Source organism: Lissotriton helveticus, chromosome 2_1, assembly GCF_964261635.1.
Source record: "Lissotriton helveticus chromosome 2_1, aLisHel1.1, whole genome shotgun sequence".
NCBI classification, from domain to species: domain Eukaryota; kingdom Metazoa; phylum Chordata; class Amphibia; order Caudata; family Salamandridae; genus Lissotriton; species Lissotriton helveticus.
Window position 1 is genome coordinate 461,469,819 of NC_136059.1, and position 18,114 is coordinate 461,487,932.

At 44.5% G+C, this 18,114-nt stretch overlaps 1 protein-coding gene across 1 annotated transcript in view; it reads right to left on the reverse strand.

The window, feature by feature from the left end:
• ANKRD55 (ankyrin repeat domain 55) overlaps positions 1-18,114 on the reverse strand; it is a 747,192-nt gene that overhangs the window by 678,074 nt on the left and 51,004 nt on the right. Inside the window, exon 3 of the mRNA XM_078677760.1 lies at positions 12,046-12,176. Within this exon, the coding sequence (XP_078533886.1) occupies positions 12,046-12,176 (131 nt within the window). The remainder of the gene's footprint in view (positions 1-12,045; positions 12,177-18,114) is intronic.

Consider the following 18,114-nt stretch of genomic DNA (forward strand, 5'->3'; position numbering starts at 1 on the left):
AGCAACCATGTCCTCATCGAAACCCTCACCTAGACCAACACAGTTTGAGGCTCTTAATGCATGGATTAAGGCTGCACACGACCGAAATTTGAACAGGCGTCAACAAAGGCTGACGCGATCGGTAAGGGCAGTGCGAGATTCCAAATGGGATGAGGAGGAAAAGCGTTGGAGGGTACAGACTATTGAGGTGGAGAAGATGTATCCGATGAGGGAGGTGTCAGGAGGAGGAAACCTCATGGAAGAAGACGAGGAAAGCGAGTCGGAGGACAATCTGATAAACAGATTGTTAATGGATAGACCACCTCCGAGAGTGGAGTTGATAGAAGATAGAGGGCTCGCAAGGGAGGATGGGAATGAGATAGAGGGATATACACCACTCCCTATATCGGAATGGACACCTAGCAAAGGCGGAGAAACACCTCCAAACAACACTGTACAGAGTGTAGTGGGAAGGTTTGTGGTGCAGAAAACGCCAACCACAGAAAGGGTTGAGTCTGTGGGATTGCCAGACGCTCTTCAAGTGCCTGTTACCATAGGACCCATAGTTTCGATCTATAATTCTGAGAGAGATAGAGGGGAACAACAAAGGCAATTGGATAGGGAAAGGATTGAGATGGAAAGGAGGAATAATGTGACGAATGCATGGAAACAATTACCAGGTTCGGTAACGTGGAACACCCCATTAGACACAACTGTCGGTCCCAATTCAGAACAGGGAGGTCCGAGAGGACCAATGGATCTAAGGGGACCGCGGCCAAGATCTTTTTCAGAGTTAAGAGCTGATTTGAGGGAATGGGACGGGTCCATAGTATCTCCGAGTAACAGGACAAGAACGGAACCAGAGTGGGAAAGCAGGGGAAACGGGACAGTATCTCATTGTGGGGCCAGCGAGAGTAGTCAGAGCCGGGAAGGCCAAAGTCAAGAGAATAGAGGGGATGCATGTCCTACAAATCAGAGAGAACAGCCGGAACAAAATACTAAGATTGTAGAATGTGAGGAAATGTCCCGTCTCTGGGGGAACGGAGGAGATGAGGCGGTACGGGCTTTTCAGAATAGGTTTAGGTGCCTTCATCATACACTTGGGGAAGACGTTCAACATTGGAGAAAGGAGAACAGCGATAGGTCCCGCCACGCCTCGAATAATCAGGAATCACAGGGAAGTAGGGAAGAAAGAGGGAGTAATAGAACCTCTTACCCTCTATCCCGTGAAACTAGCCAGGATGGAGAGAGAGAGGCTGGGAGGCATGAAGGAGTGTTTCACCACCCACCCCGAGAAGATGGAAAGGCATGGGACTTAGAGAGATGGGAACAGGGGAGGACTCCCTATAATTCACCAATACCTAAACGTAGATCTCGGAGCTGGGATGGGAGAGATGCGGATGGAGGAGCTAAATTGAGTGTCTTGAAAGCTGAAATAAAGGCAAAAAGGCTTGATGTTACCAGTTTAAAATCAGATGTTGATGAGATAATAGATGGAACATTGCCTTTGGAAAGGATAGAATTGTATGAACAGGATGAGTTATTGTTCATGGCAAAGGATATTACTAGGAAAGCTAGAGCGTTTCATGAGAAACTGACTGATTTGGCAGACAAGTATGCCGTGGATTTGTCTAGGACAAGGGCATTGCAGAGCAACCACAGATTACAGTACGCAGACCAAGATCTAGATGAGAAGAGAACTACTGGATTAAAAACACACATAAGAGAGTTGGTAACAGGGATAAGAGTGTGGAGAGAACTGGATAAATGGGAAGAAAGGTGGTCGAAAAAGGGCACAGTTAGGCGAAGTACAAATGTGATGACCCCTGAGGGAAGGGTAATGCAGATGGAGGCATTCCCTTTGCGAGAAATATCAAATGGAAATTATGTACATGTGCCCTGGAGTAGAGGAGACTTAGCCGCATTTACCAACTCATTTCCGAAGTTGCGGGACAATCCAGTCGAATGGTATAAGCAGGTAGAGAGGTTCGTTAAAATCTCGAAAGTACTGTGGATAGATTTGAACACGTTGTTTGACATCGTGGTCCCATCTGATCTATGGACCCCTTGTAAGACTAGTGTCGAATGGCCAAATGCTGAACCATTGAGGGATGCTCGAACAAATGGACCATCTGAGATTGTCATGCGAAAGTATGAAAGGGTAATAGCATGGCTGAAAGATAAGGTACCACCACAGGATATAGATTGGGTAAAAATAGACCGAACAAGGCAGGAACCCAAGGAGACAGTTCACGAGTTTTATGAAAGATTGCTGAAAACATTCAAGCAATACAGTGGACTAGATGTAATGGATCCCAAAGATATAGGGCAGTTCGTGTCAAAGTTTGTCTTGGGGTTGAGACCTGATATTTGTTTGATGATACAGCAACATTTAATCTGTTGGCAGAACAAACCAGTAGATGAGATTTTACGCTATGCGAGGTACTGCAGTGACGAGATAGATTCTAAAGCCAAGAATCTAAAGGAGAAATTGATGGTGGTGCAAATGCAGTCCGCTGGGAAGGGTGGCCAGCAGAAGCAGGGGATGGGACGAAAACCAAATGGTCAGAGCAAAGATAATGAAGAAGGGCAGAGACCTAGGATAGACTTTGCCACTTTAAAGAAAACGACAAAGTGTCATCTGTGTCATCAGGTGGGGCATTGGCGACGCGAGTGTCCCTTTAACCCTGAAAACGGAGAGCTAGAAGTAGAAGAGCAGGTCCAAGAAGACCCAGTGCAAAAAGTGACAGTCCCAAGCAGTAAGGTGGCCAAAGGGGGGACTTCGGCTCCACGGGCCCAATTCCCACAGCCACCGAAGATAGCAGCTGGAGGAAAGGTCTTTAAACAAATGCCTCTGTTTATCGAGGAAGAAAAATGTTATTACATTGATCCATTGACAGGACAACGGGTGAGCAGTGAAGAAGACTGTACCCTCGGGGCAGTTCTAGAAGTGGATCAGAGAGGGCCATTTGTTGAGGCAGAAGTGGCAGGGTGTCCCACTACGTTCTTAGTGGACACTGGGGCTACTCGTTCGACTCTGAGATCAGCGGTAGTTCCAGACTTGCCAATGTCAGGGGAAACAATTCAAGTGGTAGGAGTCGCAAATAAAAGAATGACTAGTCCCTTGACAGAACCAGTGTCTGTGAAAATTGGAAACCACATGAACGAACATCAGTTTGTGGTTTGTGACTCGAGTCCGGTATGTCTGTTAGGTAGGGATTTGTTATGCAAATTGAATTGCACCATATACTGCACCCCACAAGGAGTGGAGGTACAGACTACCGACGATGATGCTACCTTTAAGGTGGCCAATTCAAAATTCTGTGTAGAACTATATCCTACTCTGACTGTAGAAGATCTTCCACAAGACTTAAGAGATGCAGTGGCGTCAGAGGTGTGGGATTTCACAGGAGAAGATATAGGATTGATTAAAGGGGTAGAACCGGTAAAAATTCTGGTAAAACCAAATGTTGAGTTTCCAAGAACGCCTCAATACAAATTGTCCCAGGAAACGATTGCGGGAATAAAGCCTGTGATCGAGTCAATGATACAGCAGGGAATACTGAAGGAAATCGTGGGCAGTCCTTGTAACTCCCCGATTATGGGTTTGCAGAAACCTAGCGGGAAGTTTAGGATAGTTCAGGATTTACGAAAAATTAACAACATAGTCGTTTCATGTTGTCCCGTGGTACCGAATCCATCAGTAATATTGTTTCAAATACCATGTCAAGCAGAATGGTTCACAGTGATAGATCTTTGTCAGGCTTTCTTTTCAATCCCATTGGATGAAGAGAGCAGGTACCTTTTTGCGTTTAAAATGGAAGATCGCGTTTTAACATGGTGTCGAATCCCACAAGGATTCACAGACAGTCCATCCATCTTTAATCAGTTGTTGAAAAAGAATCTTGAGAATCTAGTACTGCCACGGAACTCGGTTCTGGTACAGTACATAGATGACCTACTTGTTGCGTCAGAAACAGAGGAAGCTTGTAAAGTAGATTCAATTGCCTTACTGAATCATTTAGCTGAAAATGGACATAAGGTATCTCCGAGCAAGTTACAGTATTGTCTGACAGAAGTACAGTATCTAGGGCACAGGTTAGAAAAAGGGAAACGTAAGGTGTCCCCAGAGAGGATTGAGGCGATAATGAAAATGAATGCGCCTACAACACAGAGAGAAGTTAGAATGTTCTTAGGAATGGTGGGTTACTGCCGACAGTGGATAGTTAACTTTTCACTGAAAGCAAAGCCCTTACAGAAACTGACGCACAAGGAGGTGAGTGATCCGGTACCATGGGATGAAGAATGTCTGGTGGCGTTTTTACAGCTGAGAGACGATTTATGTCGTGCTCCGGCTCTGGGAATGCCAGATTATGAAAAGTCGTTTTCACTCTATTACTGTGAGAGAGAGGGATGTGCTTTGTCAGTCTTGGCACAGACCCACGGTAATGCCCGTAGACCAGTTGCATACTTTTCGGCTACATTAGATCCAGTAGCCGCAGCGTTGCCCGGATGTCTCAAATCCGTTGCTGCAACGGGTGTCAGCATTGAAAGGAGCGAGAGTATTGTGATGGGACATCCAGTAGTGGTGTATGTACCGCATTCAGTTGAATTGTTAATGACCAGGACGAAGACGCAGCATCTGACCAATAGCAGGCTCACGCGCTACGAGCAAGTTATACTTGCCGCAGAAAACGTGACTCTCAGGAGATGCTCTGTCTTGAATCCTGCTACTTTGATGCCATTACCTTCGGTAATAGAAGGCGAAGGATGTGAAGACCACGATTGCCTTGATGTGACTGAACTATGCACGAAACCCAGACCAGATATAGTGGATGAGCCATTGTCAGACCCCGATGAAATTTACTTTGTTGATGGCTCATGTTTAAGAGACGATACTGGTCGGTTGAGAGCAGCTTATGCTGTTTGTACCATTACTGGAGTTGTGGAAGCCGCTTGCCTGGAAGGAGTACATTCCGCACAGGTAGCAGAGATTATTGCCCTAACTCGTGCCTGCATAGCAGGAAATGGAAAGAGAGTCACCATCTACACGGACAGCCAATATGGTTTCGGTGTGGTTCATGATTTCGGGCAGTTGTGGTCTCAGAGGGGTTACATGACCTCCTCTGGTTCGCCCATTCGAAATGGAGAATTTGTGCGATTGCTGATAGAAGCATTACAAGGTCCTGTTGACATTGCAGTAGTGAAGTGTGTAGCTCATACTAAGAATACAGATTTTGTGTCACAAGGTAATAGATATGCTGATGAAGTCGCACGCTATTGTGCGGAACAAAGTTATTCTTTCTCAAAGGTGGAAATAGAAGGTGCAGAAGAAAAGACTGAATTAAGTATGATGTTAGAAACTGTAGACACTTGGGAGGATTTAAGGATAATGCAGGAGAACGCACCTGAAACAGAGAAAAAGGCATGGGAAATAGCAGGCTGTGTGTGAAGTGAAATGGATTTTTGGGTTTCAGCAGATGGGAGAGCTGTGTTACCTGAAGAATTAGCTAATCCCATGGCGAGAGAAATACATGGTCCAGTACATCTAGGAAGGGATGCTATGATGAGAGTTTTTAGGCAGACTTGGTATTGCCCGAAATTCAGAATAGCAGCAGAATCAGTATGTAAGCGATGTGTTACCTGCCAACAACTGAACGTAGGCAAACGAACACCAGTCACACTGAGTCACATTGGGAGGTCGGGGGGGCCTTTCAATAGAATGCAACTAGATTTCATTGAAATGCCAAGAGTCAATCGCCTTCGGTATGTGTTGGTGATTGTATGCGTATTTTCCAGATGGGTTGAAGCGTACCCTACACGTAGGTGCGATACACTCACAGTGGCTAAATTGTTGCTCAGGGAGTTGATACCGCGCTTCGGGGTGCCTGCCTCTTTGGAATCGGACAGAGGAAAACATTTTAACAGCGAAATAGTGAAGATGTTGTGCTCCACACTGAATATCGATCAAAAGCTGCATTGTAGTTATCGACCAGAAGCTTCAGGAATTGTGGAACAAGTGAATGGCACTTTGAAGAATAGAATGGCTAAAGTAGTGGCATCCACATCCTTGAGTTGGCCAGATGCTCTTCCATTGGTGCTCATGAGCATGCGCAGCACACCTGATAGGAGGACAGGTCTCTCTCCCCACGAGATCCTGATGGGGAGGGCCATGAGACTTCCTACAGTTCCAACTACTGCTCTATTGAATATTACAGATGATCTGATCTTGGATTATTGTAAAGGACTGTCTGACGCCATCCATTCTGTGTCCCTTCAGGTGCATGCGGCTGAAGTTCCAGCAGCGAGGAACCTGTGTCATGACCTGAACCCAGGGGACTGGGTCTTGGTTAAAAAGCACGTCCGGAAGAACTGCCTAGATGTTCGCTGGCGTGGGCCCTTTCAGGTAATCCTGATCACGAACACCGCGGTGAAGTGCGGGGGGCTGCCAAATTGGATCCATGCATCCCATACTAGAAGAGTTCCAGCACCTCTAGAGGGAACAGCTCCCATCCCAGACGAAAGCCCGGAAGTGGAAGAAGAGTCGCAAGAAGGGATAGAGGCGGCTGAGGGGGTGTCGGAAGAAGTTGGGAACGCATCGGATTCAGAAGAAGAGCGAAGGCAGGACGGCAGTGAGACAGAAGACGCAACTGAAGGAGAGAGCAGAAGTGAATACGACTCAGACTCAGATCCGTATCGGAGCGATCAAGAACCAAGTGGGAGGACAAGGAATAGGAGAATAAGGCTTGGAGCTGCCACTTGGCCAACAAGGAGAAGAAGGCTAAGTTTGAGGTCGGCCCAGGAAGAAACGCTTACTCCTATATCCGAAGACTCAGATCCAGAAGAAGATATCCAGGATCAAGCCGAGGAGGGTCTTAGAAGATCAAGTAGGGTGCGAGTGCCTAGCAGAAGATACTCTACTCCCGACTGGACCTACCTTGTTGCAGATGTCTGGGAGACACAGAACAGGGAGGATCAGGGAAGTGGAACTGATCAGAACTGACCCGATCATCACAGTGCAAATAAAGTTTCTACTGCCAGGAGCGGAGACCGAAAGGTTGCTGACACTCAACATCGTTCATCCTGCTCTCCTGAGTGGAATAAGAAAGTTGATTTTAGAAACAGTTGAGTTTCCAGTTTGTTGTTCACGATATCCAATATTGGAGGGAACTCTTCTTCGTTTGGAAATGCTTGAGCGAGTAGTAGAAATGCTAGGAGCGCTTATTGTTGTGGACTAATATCATATTGCGAATGTCTTCAAGGGGGTGCAGAACTGGGAAGGTGAAGAAAGTGATCTTGATTAGAACGAACCCCTTTGTAATTGTGGATGTAGAACTGATAGTACCAGGAGTGGAAATTGAAAAAACGCTAACTCTCAATTTCGTCCGTCCACTTGTCTTGAGCGAAATAAGGAGAATAATCCTAGAAAAGGTTGACTTTCCATGTTGTGGTACGAACTGTCCAGAACCTGAGGGAATGATACTTCGGATGGACGTTTATGAAGAAGTAGTGTCACTCCTTGAGTCATACATAACTTCAGACGAAAATAAGACTTTTGAAAAGAAATTGTAAATTGTTGCAAGATAACCTAGCGCCGAGTGGAAGAAGAAAAAAAAATGGTAGGGGTTTCCTTTTAGCGGATGGAGAAGGGCTAGGGTTGTCTATATTACTGGACTTTGAATTGTTTTGCGGAAATACATTGTCAAGCTTCCAAGTGTTCCAAGAAAGACATTGCAAGAGAGAAAGACTTTGTTTGAAAAGAAGAGGAAGTGAAGGCTGGAAGATAGTCGAAAACTACACTGTTTGAGAACATGGAGGCTGGCAACCCGAACCGCAGGGCAAAATGTATAGCTGTTACATTTTTAGGAGTAGTGGTTTCTCTTATAATTTTAGTGGTAACTGTTTCATTCCTAGCGGGACACGAAGGGGATGGAACCACAGTTAAGGAGGATAAGGAAGTGTCAACACCGAGAACTACCATTATTAAGGAGAAGGGAAACATCAATGAGAAAGACAAAGCGTTGTTAGATGCAGAAGTAAAAAGGTTACACATGGATGAGTCACAGGGGAATTACAAGTCAAATGCTTATGCTAAGTTGCTTTATGAATATGTTGATGCCATGGAGGTAAAGGATTGCTATGTCTGTATGCAATTACCAATTTCGGTGGAGGAGGGTATCAAATACCATCATCTCCCGTTGACATATGGGATAACGTGCAGTTTATTGTTAAGTATGTTTTATGGACGAGACGGATTTGAGTATTACTTCTCGAATTTCGACTCGACATTGCCAGAGGTTCCGAATTTCAAGCATTTGAACAAATGGGACTACTACAAAAGCGAAGACAGGTTACACAAATGGTTTATTCCATGGAGAACGTTAGATACTTCACATGCTCGAATCAACAATCTGACTTGTCAAATATCGGAAGTTGAGAAAAAGTTTATAGCTCAGGTAGATACTAGATACAGGAGGCAGAAGATATTGAAGGCATCAGGACAAGGGGAAACAGATTGGACCAAGGAGGAAAGGGCACAACAACGAAAAGGTAGTATTGGTCCAATTGCTTTGGATAAGGAGAAACGGGGGAAACTGTGCATTCACAGGAGTTACTCCTATTATGAAAACGTTTATGTAGGACAAGTAAATTGTGAACATGCCTTTCAATTGGAGTACTACTCTAAGAACTTCATGAAAGGGATGCAAGCAATACCAAATGTATATTTTGTATGTGGAAGATATGCCTATGTGAAGTTACCAGATAATTGGTACGGATCATGCTATCTGGCTGTTGTCTTCCCTAAAATATATCATGTTGAGAATTTAGACACGCCTAAGAAAGAAATATCAACTAGATGGAAGCGAGGGCTGGGTGCAGCAGAAGTAGTTGGAGATGTAATAGGTGCTGCATTCCCTTTCTTAGGATTGATAATGAATGACATTAAGATCAGGAGGTTAGCTACAGTCGTAGATAGGCTATCTGCCAGTACTGCAAGATCCTTGATGCTGATAGAGGGGGAGATGCAATCGATTAGGGCAATGGTTCTTCAGAACCGACTTGCTTTAGATGTTCTGTTAGCAAAAGAGGGAGGAGTCTGTAGGGCCTTGAAGGTACAGGAATGCTGTACTTACATTCCAGACAATTCAAAGCCTCTAGAGAAGTATATACAAAACATCACTGCCATACACTACGAAATCGAGGACCTGGCAAAGGTAAATGTGTGGGAAAAAGTAGGTCATGGAATGGGTAAAGTTGGAAGTTGGTTTGCCAACTTAGGAAAGGGTATCGTTTGGTACATATTGAAGCCCATCATCATAGTAATGATTTGTGTAATCACTTTGTGGGGATTGGTGCGTTTGTATCAATGGTATAGAGCAAATAGGTTACAGAGAGCTATGAAGAAACAGGAAGAAGAGTTGACAGCGATGCAGGACACTCAATATAAGAGTCTGAAAGCATTAGAGAGTATGAAAAGAAGTGGTACTGCCCTGTCTTCACTTTAAAGGTTCTACATTTTAGTGTCATGGTAATGATGACCCCTAAAGGTCATCAAAGGGGGGACTGAGAGAGCACAAGTTTGAAAAAATGTATAAGTACGCCATATTTACAAGCACGTAGTTAGTTTAAACATGTTTTGCACACGAGTGTTTTATATTCAATAGCGAAATGTATAGAATGTTAAGTAGAGTAACCATAATTATAACGGTGTGAGATTAAATGTAGAAATGTTGGAGTATAGGTGAAAACCTCATGGTTCTCTCATGTTAAAAGAGTCATGTCCGAATTAAATGTAATTTTGGATTCCAGTATTTTGTGTAGGCCTTAGGGCAATTCACAGCAAACCTGAACGTGCTGCTAAAATAATGTGAGATAAAGTTGACATGGTTCTTTCAAAATGTACTATTGAACTTAGGGTTAAAAGTATATGCTTTATAGATGTGTTATTTTAGAAACGTATGCTAGTTAAGAATGTTTGCTGTTTAAATCAAGTTAACGTTTTAAGAGTGCAGGAACCTGCTGCATGTAAATCAAGTAGGCCAGAACAGATAATGTCATGTAGTTTAAATCGTCATGTGCTCGTTAGAGGAGAGGTCGTGAGGTGTCCAGTATGGAGCTCTGAGAGTGTTTTATGGCCTAAGATATGGTGAAGTCTGGAATTTGAGGCCCACTGCAGGACGAGCTGTATGCAGGTGCGAGGGTCCTAATCAGCTCGAATGAAAGGGACTTTGTTCAGTGGCGCCTTGCGCAGGCCTGTAGGAGTTTCCAGGAATTTCAGGGGGTATCAGCGCACGGAAGAAGGAGCCTGGGAACCAAGGTCAACTATAACGAGGGTCTTCAAGAGTACCATCATGGAGTTTTACCGCGCAAAGATGTACCACGTGAGGGGCGTCCCAAGGGGCGTTTCTATTGGAAATGTGATTTGGTATTAGGGAAAGTGACCCGGGAGAAGGACAGAGCAGATGATTTTGGGAGCCTAAGGAAGCGGATGGGTAGGCAGATAGGCTGATCAGGAGAGACCCATTATCAGAGAAGAGACAAAGAGAAGTGCGTGATCTTCTTAGGAAATCACCACGGCTGACACCTAGAGGGTAAAGATCTTGTTAAGTAGGGATGTCATTTAGTGTAGTGTAGGGACAGACTAAACTTAATTTTTCTTTTCTGTAATGACTTTGAGGTTGCAACTTGTATCCATTTTAGCAACCCTGATGGTTTTCGAGCTTGTACTTATTATTCTGTTTTTCAGACTCAGATTATTCAAAAAGTTCATGTTCATAGTGATACCGATTTATCTTCTTAATCTCATTTTGAGAAGTTTGTATCTTCAGTTATCTTTGACTTTATATTAAATCTTTAAAACTTAATTTTGGTCAGTGGTCATTTAGAGTGGTGTAAGTTCTTAAATTGATTGTTTACTGCGAGATTACCTTTTACTCAAGACAGGTACCAACGATTCAGTCGACAGGAAATGGGATTTGGTAAGATAATTAGTAACCAGTAATCCCGCGTTAGCATATGTTGTATGTGCATTTCAGTTCACATAAATCATCAAAGCACTTACTAGCTCCTTGCTGTGCCAAAAATGGAAGTCATTTGGCTCCTCTCTTAAAGAAACGGAATGCATTTTTCTGAGATTTTACCAAACCACAGAAATACCATAACAGGGTGTTAGAAAACCAGAACCATCAATCTATCCTGTAGTAGAATATAGGTGAAGTCTATATAATATGAAACATAATTAGCCATATGCATTACCCTCACTATACTTCGACATGGCTTCAGACCTAGATTTACAACTACAGAAACAGAAATAAGAAGATGCTTTAGATTTTTTAATGCTTTCTTTAGCTCTTGAGTGACACCACCAATAACCTAGACTTGTTTTTAGGACGCGTCTGAGACAACGCGTGTGCTGTTGCACGTTTTAGGTCTTGCATGAGACAGCATATGCACTGACGCTTGTGAAACATTTTGGCTATTTACAAGGGGTTTAGAGCTCGCCCATTGCTTACCATTGGTTGACTTCATCATTGCTCACATTTCCTTGTTTATCTTTGGTAAGCGCCTGCCGGCTTCACTACCTCTTCATGTACTTTGTCTTTCCTCAGAATATGGCCCAAGTACTGCTTCCTTGCCAATAGTGAGTACTTCCACAGCTCGGACTTTTGGAGGTCCTTTTTATTCTTTTACTTGCAGCCGTCCCTCCCACATTGTTTCTTGCAACAGCCCTCCCACCCCTCCAGTGTTGTTGCTTGCCCAGGCCCTTCTGCTCCATCCCGCATTATGGCTTACCACTGTTCCTCCTGCTTTGTTGCTTCCCCTGTCCCTCTCCCGCTTTGGACTGAGACAACCAAACTTATTACACATCGCTACAACAAATAGAAAATGCAATAACATTCAGCAGCAAAGGGCTGCAGCCATTCTAAAAGTGGGGACCATTAGGTGAAAAGCTTCTTACACCAACACAAAACCAATGAGCCTATGCTCTCTTATCTACTTTTTTTAGTTTCAAATTATTCTAGATCGTTCTATATTTCGCTAGAATATAAACATAAAACTTTATACCAGGTATGTTGCCAGAGATAAACTGGTTCGTCCACAGGCATCTTGAGTATTAATATTAGCGCCCATCTTCAGTAACAACTTTACTGTATCAAGTTGGCGTCCAGAAACAGCATGCATCAAAGGTGTACAACCTTGAAAAACAAAACCAAACAGACTTTTCAAAATGCAAAGAGTTTAACTTCCATCTCAGCACATTATCATTGTCATTCTCTCCATCTGGCACATACATAATGTCATTGCATGATACGTCATGAGCATGCGACAGAGGTGCTCTGTATTGCAATTAGAGATACAACATTTCCTTTGTGGTCGGTATGCAAATGGTAAGCCCTTTAAACCGTGCTTTCTTTCGACAGATTAGACCCAATTATGAGCAAATACACATCAACAGAATGAGTCCTCCATGAAAGAGCGAAATAGCAGTGAGGTTTAAAAGGATGCACGGTACACACTGAGGACAGACAAAAAGTTGAATACATATTTAACAACTGAATATTACAGGTAAGTCTTCCAGTAAAGATGTAAACAGAGATATTTTAATGCAGGAACCACCAAGGATTTGCAAACAATGTACATTTTAGCAAAGTAGTTAGCCGGGGGCGTAAAGAATCATGGCTGCAGTGTATTAATCGAGCGTGCTTTGAAAAACAGAGACAGTTTTCAATTCCTCAATCGCAAAAAAGATTATTCTGTGGCATAGATTTGTATTCATGAATTACGGTCCAAAATCTTTTTAATTCCCTTTCTAAAATATTTCCAAAATGTGTACAAAACATGTCTGGAATTCGTCCTTTACTAGTTCATTTACATACTATACACACATGTGTCTTTATTAACATTAACTCTTTCAGCATATCTGTAGGGAACCGAACTCCTACAATTTGGGAAATAGAAGAGTCACAGCCTCGATCTGACTTGTAACTGTGCTCAGCTCCTATAATACCCAAACATTCAGATTAACTGTAAATAATTTTTTACAAGGAGCACATATGTTCATACATTTGGCAGCTTCGAATCAGCAATAACTCGTTCTTCATAAAAAGTGCATGTGGCTAACTACAGCTGTAAATACTTAGAGGCCCAAGCAGTCAGTTAAAGTGTAAACATGTTATAAATGATTATGTCACACCAGGGATACGACCTCCCAGCATAGGTCTACTGCCAAGGGGACCGAACCGCAGCAGTGCATGCGAGGACCTGGGTGCATTGTGGGGGGCTGGGCCGCTTTTCCACTCACCGCCACCGCAGCGATAACACCTCGCTTGCCCGGGGGCCGACCTTACTCACTTCCCTTAGCACAGAACTGTCTTTGAAGTAGTTTATTAGAATGATGCAGAAGAGCCCACGTCCGGATGATCCTCGTACTGCTACCTGCAACAGCAACTGCCTAGCAGTAGCGTTTGGGACTCTCAAGGTAAGGAAGTGTGCAGGGCAGCACAAGTTAAGCATAAACGATTCCACATCAGGTAAGTATGATGTAACAAGATCCTATGATGAACACAAACGCAGGACTAATGAATATTCCAGGCACCCATTAATGACATCTTCTTTCCCCTAAACAACAATGAAAACAAAACAAATAGACCTAACAATGTTACTAGTGAACATAAAAATCCTCATACCTTAACGGAACAGACACATTTCGAGGGACTCTAGATTTGGAATCTTCTACACTTTGACTTGCATGTTCAACTACAGCATACTGTTCCGACTGAACAGGCTGTAACCCAGCAGGGTGAAGATCATGTTAGCCAGTATCTGAGGGACTGGTCAAAGACTATGAGGATTCTTCATCCTGCAAAGATGAACTAAGACAACTTTCATACTCAAGAGCATGAGAACTTGACACACCAGGATCTGCAACATTCCTATCTACATAATTTGAGTTTCTGGGGGAACCAATATGATGGATCAATCACTTCATCCTGTTGGGCATCTTTACTTTCTATAATTCTTCTGGTCTGATCTAGTGATAGTTTAACCACACACTTTTTTCTCCACCACCCCTATTTATTTAACATCAGAGAACCTTTGGAGACTTTCATAAAGGACTAAAAAATATTACATGGACCCATTACAATGCAGTCAGTCGTGTTGAACACAAAGAATTTATCCTGGTCGAAGTTTGGGGCATATACGTTACCCAGCACAATGTGTGTTCCATTGAGTATCCCATGGAGAAATATGTACCTACCCTGCGCATCAATACGCCTTTCTAGTTCTATAAAAGGGACTCCATATCTGATCCATATTGTCACTCCCCTGGCAAAGGCATAGTAATTAGTAGAGAAGATCTACCCCTTCCATTTCTTGCGCATTATCACCGCTTCTGGTTCTGTAAGGTGTGATTCCTGCATGAGCACTATCTGTGCCTTTTACCTAATTAATTGTGTGTGTACCCTGTGACACTTTTGTACTGACCCTAGACCCCGAACATTCCAAATGACTAAGTTATAGGAGCTAAGCATGTGTGGTACGCAGTAATACTGGAGCATGTGTCACAGGTGTGAAAGGAAGACTATAATTTAGAACAGGACATAAGTTGTGTGCCAGAACCCCAAAACTCCATCTCAACTACTAATACTAGGCCCAGCCGGTGAACCTAGCCGGTCCAAACTAAAAACACAACCTGTGGAACTGTGCTGCATTTACATAGTGCGAACGCAATTAGGGGGTTGCCACTTGCGCCATCCATGGTGTGAGAACTACATATGTGAGCTAAGCTGAGCCCGGGACTAATATTCATTTTGCTACAGTGCCATTTAAACCACATAAAGAGGATATATATATAGGGCTATTAGATTATGTGCCTCTTCCATCGAACTTTATGTCTGTCTGGCCGATCAGGATAGTCTTTCTCGTGTTGCTTCAGTCCAGTAGATCGTCTGCAGTCTGAGGCGACACCATGGGGAATAAAGGTACACTGCTCTCAGAATCCGATCGCACAGTGCTGCCCTCCAAGGGTTCAGAGGCTGTATGTAGGACACATTCTATGAACGTGGTTGCTGTCGCTAGAGCTTCAACCTCGCTCCGTTGCACTTGTTCATGTGTAGGGCTGAGCACCTGCGATTTGTGGGCTGACTTCACATTGCGGCGTGACCGCCGACCCTGCGTTTGCCTGGGGCTGCTTGGTAGACTCTGGGAGGCGGCCCCGGGTAGCGAGGTCGGGTCCATGACCACTATCCATTCCTCTACATCTTCTGGGCTCTCGAAAAAATAAGTCTTTTGGTCATGAATGATTTTCAGGCCAGCAGGGAATAAGAGCGCGTATTTAAGGTCCATAGCCCTTAGTTTCTTTTTAACTGCCTGATAGGAAGATCTTTGTCACAGGACCATGAGATTGTAATCGGTATACAGCGATATCCGGCAATTTTCAAATTGTATCTGGGGCCGCTTGTGCGCTTTCTGAAGCAATACATCTCAATCCCTATAGTTTAGGATCCTGGCTATCAGCGGCCACGGTGGAACTCCTGCCTTGGGTCTCCCCGTGGGTATCCTGTGGGCCCTTTCCACACAGAAGTAGTCCGATAATCCGTCTGGGGCCACATGGTCGCGGAACCGCTGTTGCATAAAGTTAGCAACATTGGGGCCCTCACTGCGTTCCGGAAGCCCGATGATGCGCACATTGTTCCGCCTGGCCCTTCCTTCTACATCTTCAACTCTGTCCTGCAGGCCTGCGACTTGTTTATGCAGTTGCTGAATTTGCAACGTGCGCTCCTTGTACTGTGGGAGGACCTCTTCCAGAACCTAACTGTTGCCCTTCACTGTGCCTTCAAGTTTAATGTGATCAACTTTGAGCAGAGTAAAGCCGGTTGTGAGAGAGCCGATCTGTTGCTCTATAGCCTTTCTGGACTCTCTGACCTCTTGTAGTATTAAATCTAGCTTGTCCGGGGGTGCCTCTTTCTTTGTGGGCGGTGTGCAGGGGAGAGAGGGTGGAAATGATGAATGTTCCAGTTCTTCCGTTTGCTGCGTACTATTGGTGACTCCCTCGGGCAATTTCCCTTTGGGTTGCCCCATGGTTCGTGGCGGACTCCTCCCTCACACCCACCGCTATTGAGGGGTCAGCAATGCAATCGATTCTCGTTGTTGTACGCTTACTGTGATCATCAAGACCGGCTATGTCAGCGTGGATACCCAGGTTGCTTGTAAGCTATAATGCGAAGGTCTCCTCTGTGCAGCCCTGCGGCTCGTTCAGGCATTATGCGTAATGTGCCATAAGTATGCAAAGTCCAGACTCACCCTCTGCCGCACTGCTTCTTGTTTTGGGCACTCAATGCCCAGGCTAGAGTAGAGTCGACAGCAGGGCTAAGGCCGGGTATTGCTCTCAACAGGCTCTTTATAAAATTCTAGGGGTGAGGCCCCAGCACACCCCCAGCTCTGCGCCCCCTGCTAGATCACTGCACGTGTTCCGGTGCTATTATTATTATTATATTTAAATGTATATGGCGCAACAGCTACCCGGAGGTTTCCCGGTGCTAGTCTGCTATCCCTGGCTCCCGACAGGGCACCCTCCGCCATATGGGCTTCCAGAGGCCCGTAGAGTACCACACTGGGGTCGCAGTTACATAAGCTCTATGTCAAGCCTCAATGTCTCCTCTGTTTTCTCCCTGCTTGGCCCCAGGCTTCTCCTCTCCCTAAAGTCTCTGATTAGGCAGATGTTTTACCCCCTTGGGGCCCGGGCCTCCCGTGATGCGGTCTGCATAAGGCTGATTTATCCAGGTGTAGCCGCGCCCCCTCCTGCGCTGTCCGGCGCACCCTCAGCTCACGCCCAGGCTATGGATTCAGGCCCACACAGCAGGGGGGACAGGCAGCAGATGCGGGGATGTTGAGGGTTGTGTCGCCCCAGGCTCTCTCACCTGTAGTGTTGTGTGGAATGGTTGGAGGCCGTGCTCTCATATCACAGTCAAACACACCTGCTACAGTTGAACTAGAAGCTAATATGATACTTATAGAAAATGGTGTGAACTTTTGACGTACTGGGACATGAGAGTTTTCCAAAAGGAATTGCTATGGAAACTGAGCTAAAACAGAGTAGAGGGAAGGGCTGTAAAGATACTGCGCACACAGTTACATATCCCAACACTCACTAAGACAGCCAGTAAGCAATCCATAAAACCACTTAAATATACATTTACAGACCCACAGACTTACTAAGCGAGCTAGTGATATGCTGACATACCTACTTAGCTAGCCAAAGAACTACCCACAGAGGGACTGATACATGAATACAGGTATGTACTGAAGAACTGACTCATCCAGACAAGTATTCAATTTAATTCAGTTGTTTTTATATAGCACATGGCTACCTGACCTGGCCTCCCAGTGCTAGTTGCAATACCTTCATTAGTTACCATGATGAACCAATTGACTGAAATCCACTCTTCACTGCATTCTGCACCACTTGGAGCATTTCTATCACATATTTAGGACTCCAAAAGAGTGAATTTATTAGACTCCATACCACTACCCTCCATGTGGATACCAGTAACATCTGTAAGACTTTCCTGAGAGATTTCAGGATGCCAAAACAGGAACCTGACAATGTTTTGGCCTGAGTCTCCGCTGTGAGCTTTAAAGTAGCCCTTAAAATATGTGTTCGGCCTGCTACTGCAGAGTCTGTGTGTACAATTTTACTGCCAGGTCAAGTTGGCATTTAAATCTGCTTGCTAAACCTTAAACTCCCCTTACACTACATATAAGTCACCCCTAAGGTAGGCCGTGGGTAGGCCATAGGGCTGGATTCTATGTGCTTAAAAGGTAAGACATGTACTTTGAAGTTTCAGTGAGTTACATGCATACTTATAGAGCTATATGACAAGCTATATATCCAGTCTCCCACCGATACTACGACTTACATACATATGTACAAAACCATACAGTCAGTCACCCACTGAGTTAGATACAGACAGAGGCGCTTACACATTCGGTCACACGCCCACACAGCACTTATGTATCTGGCAGTAACAGTCAGTTGCACACACAGCTATATACCCCAAATGTTCCTAAGACAGCCAGTAAGCAATATATGCAGCCACTTACATACATATTTATAGACCCATATAGTTACTA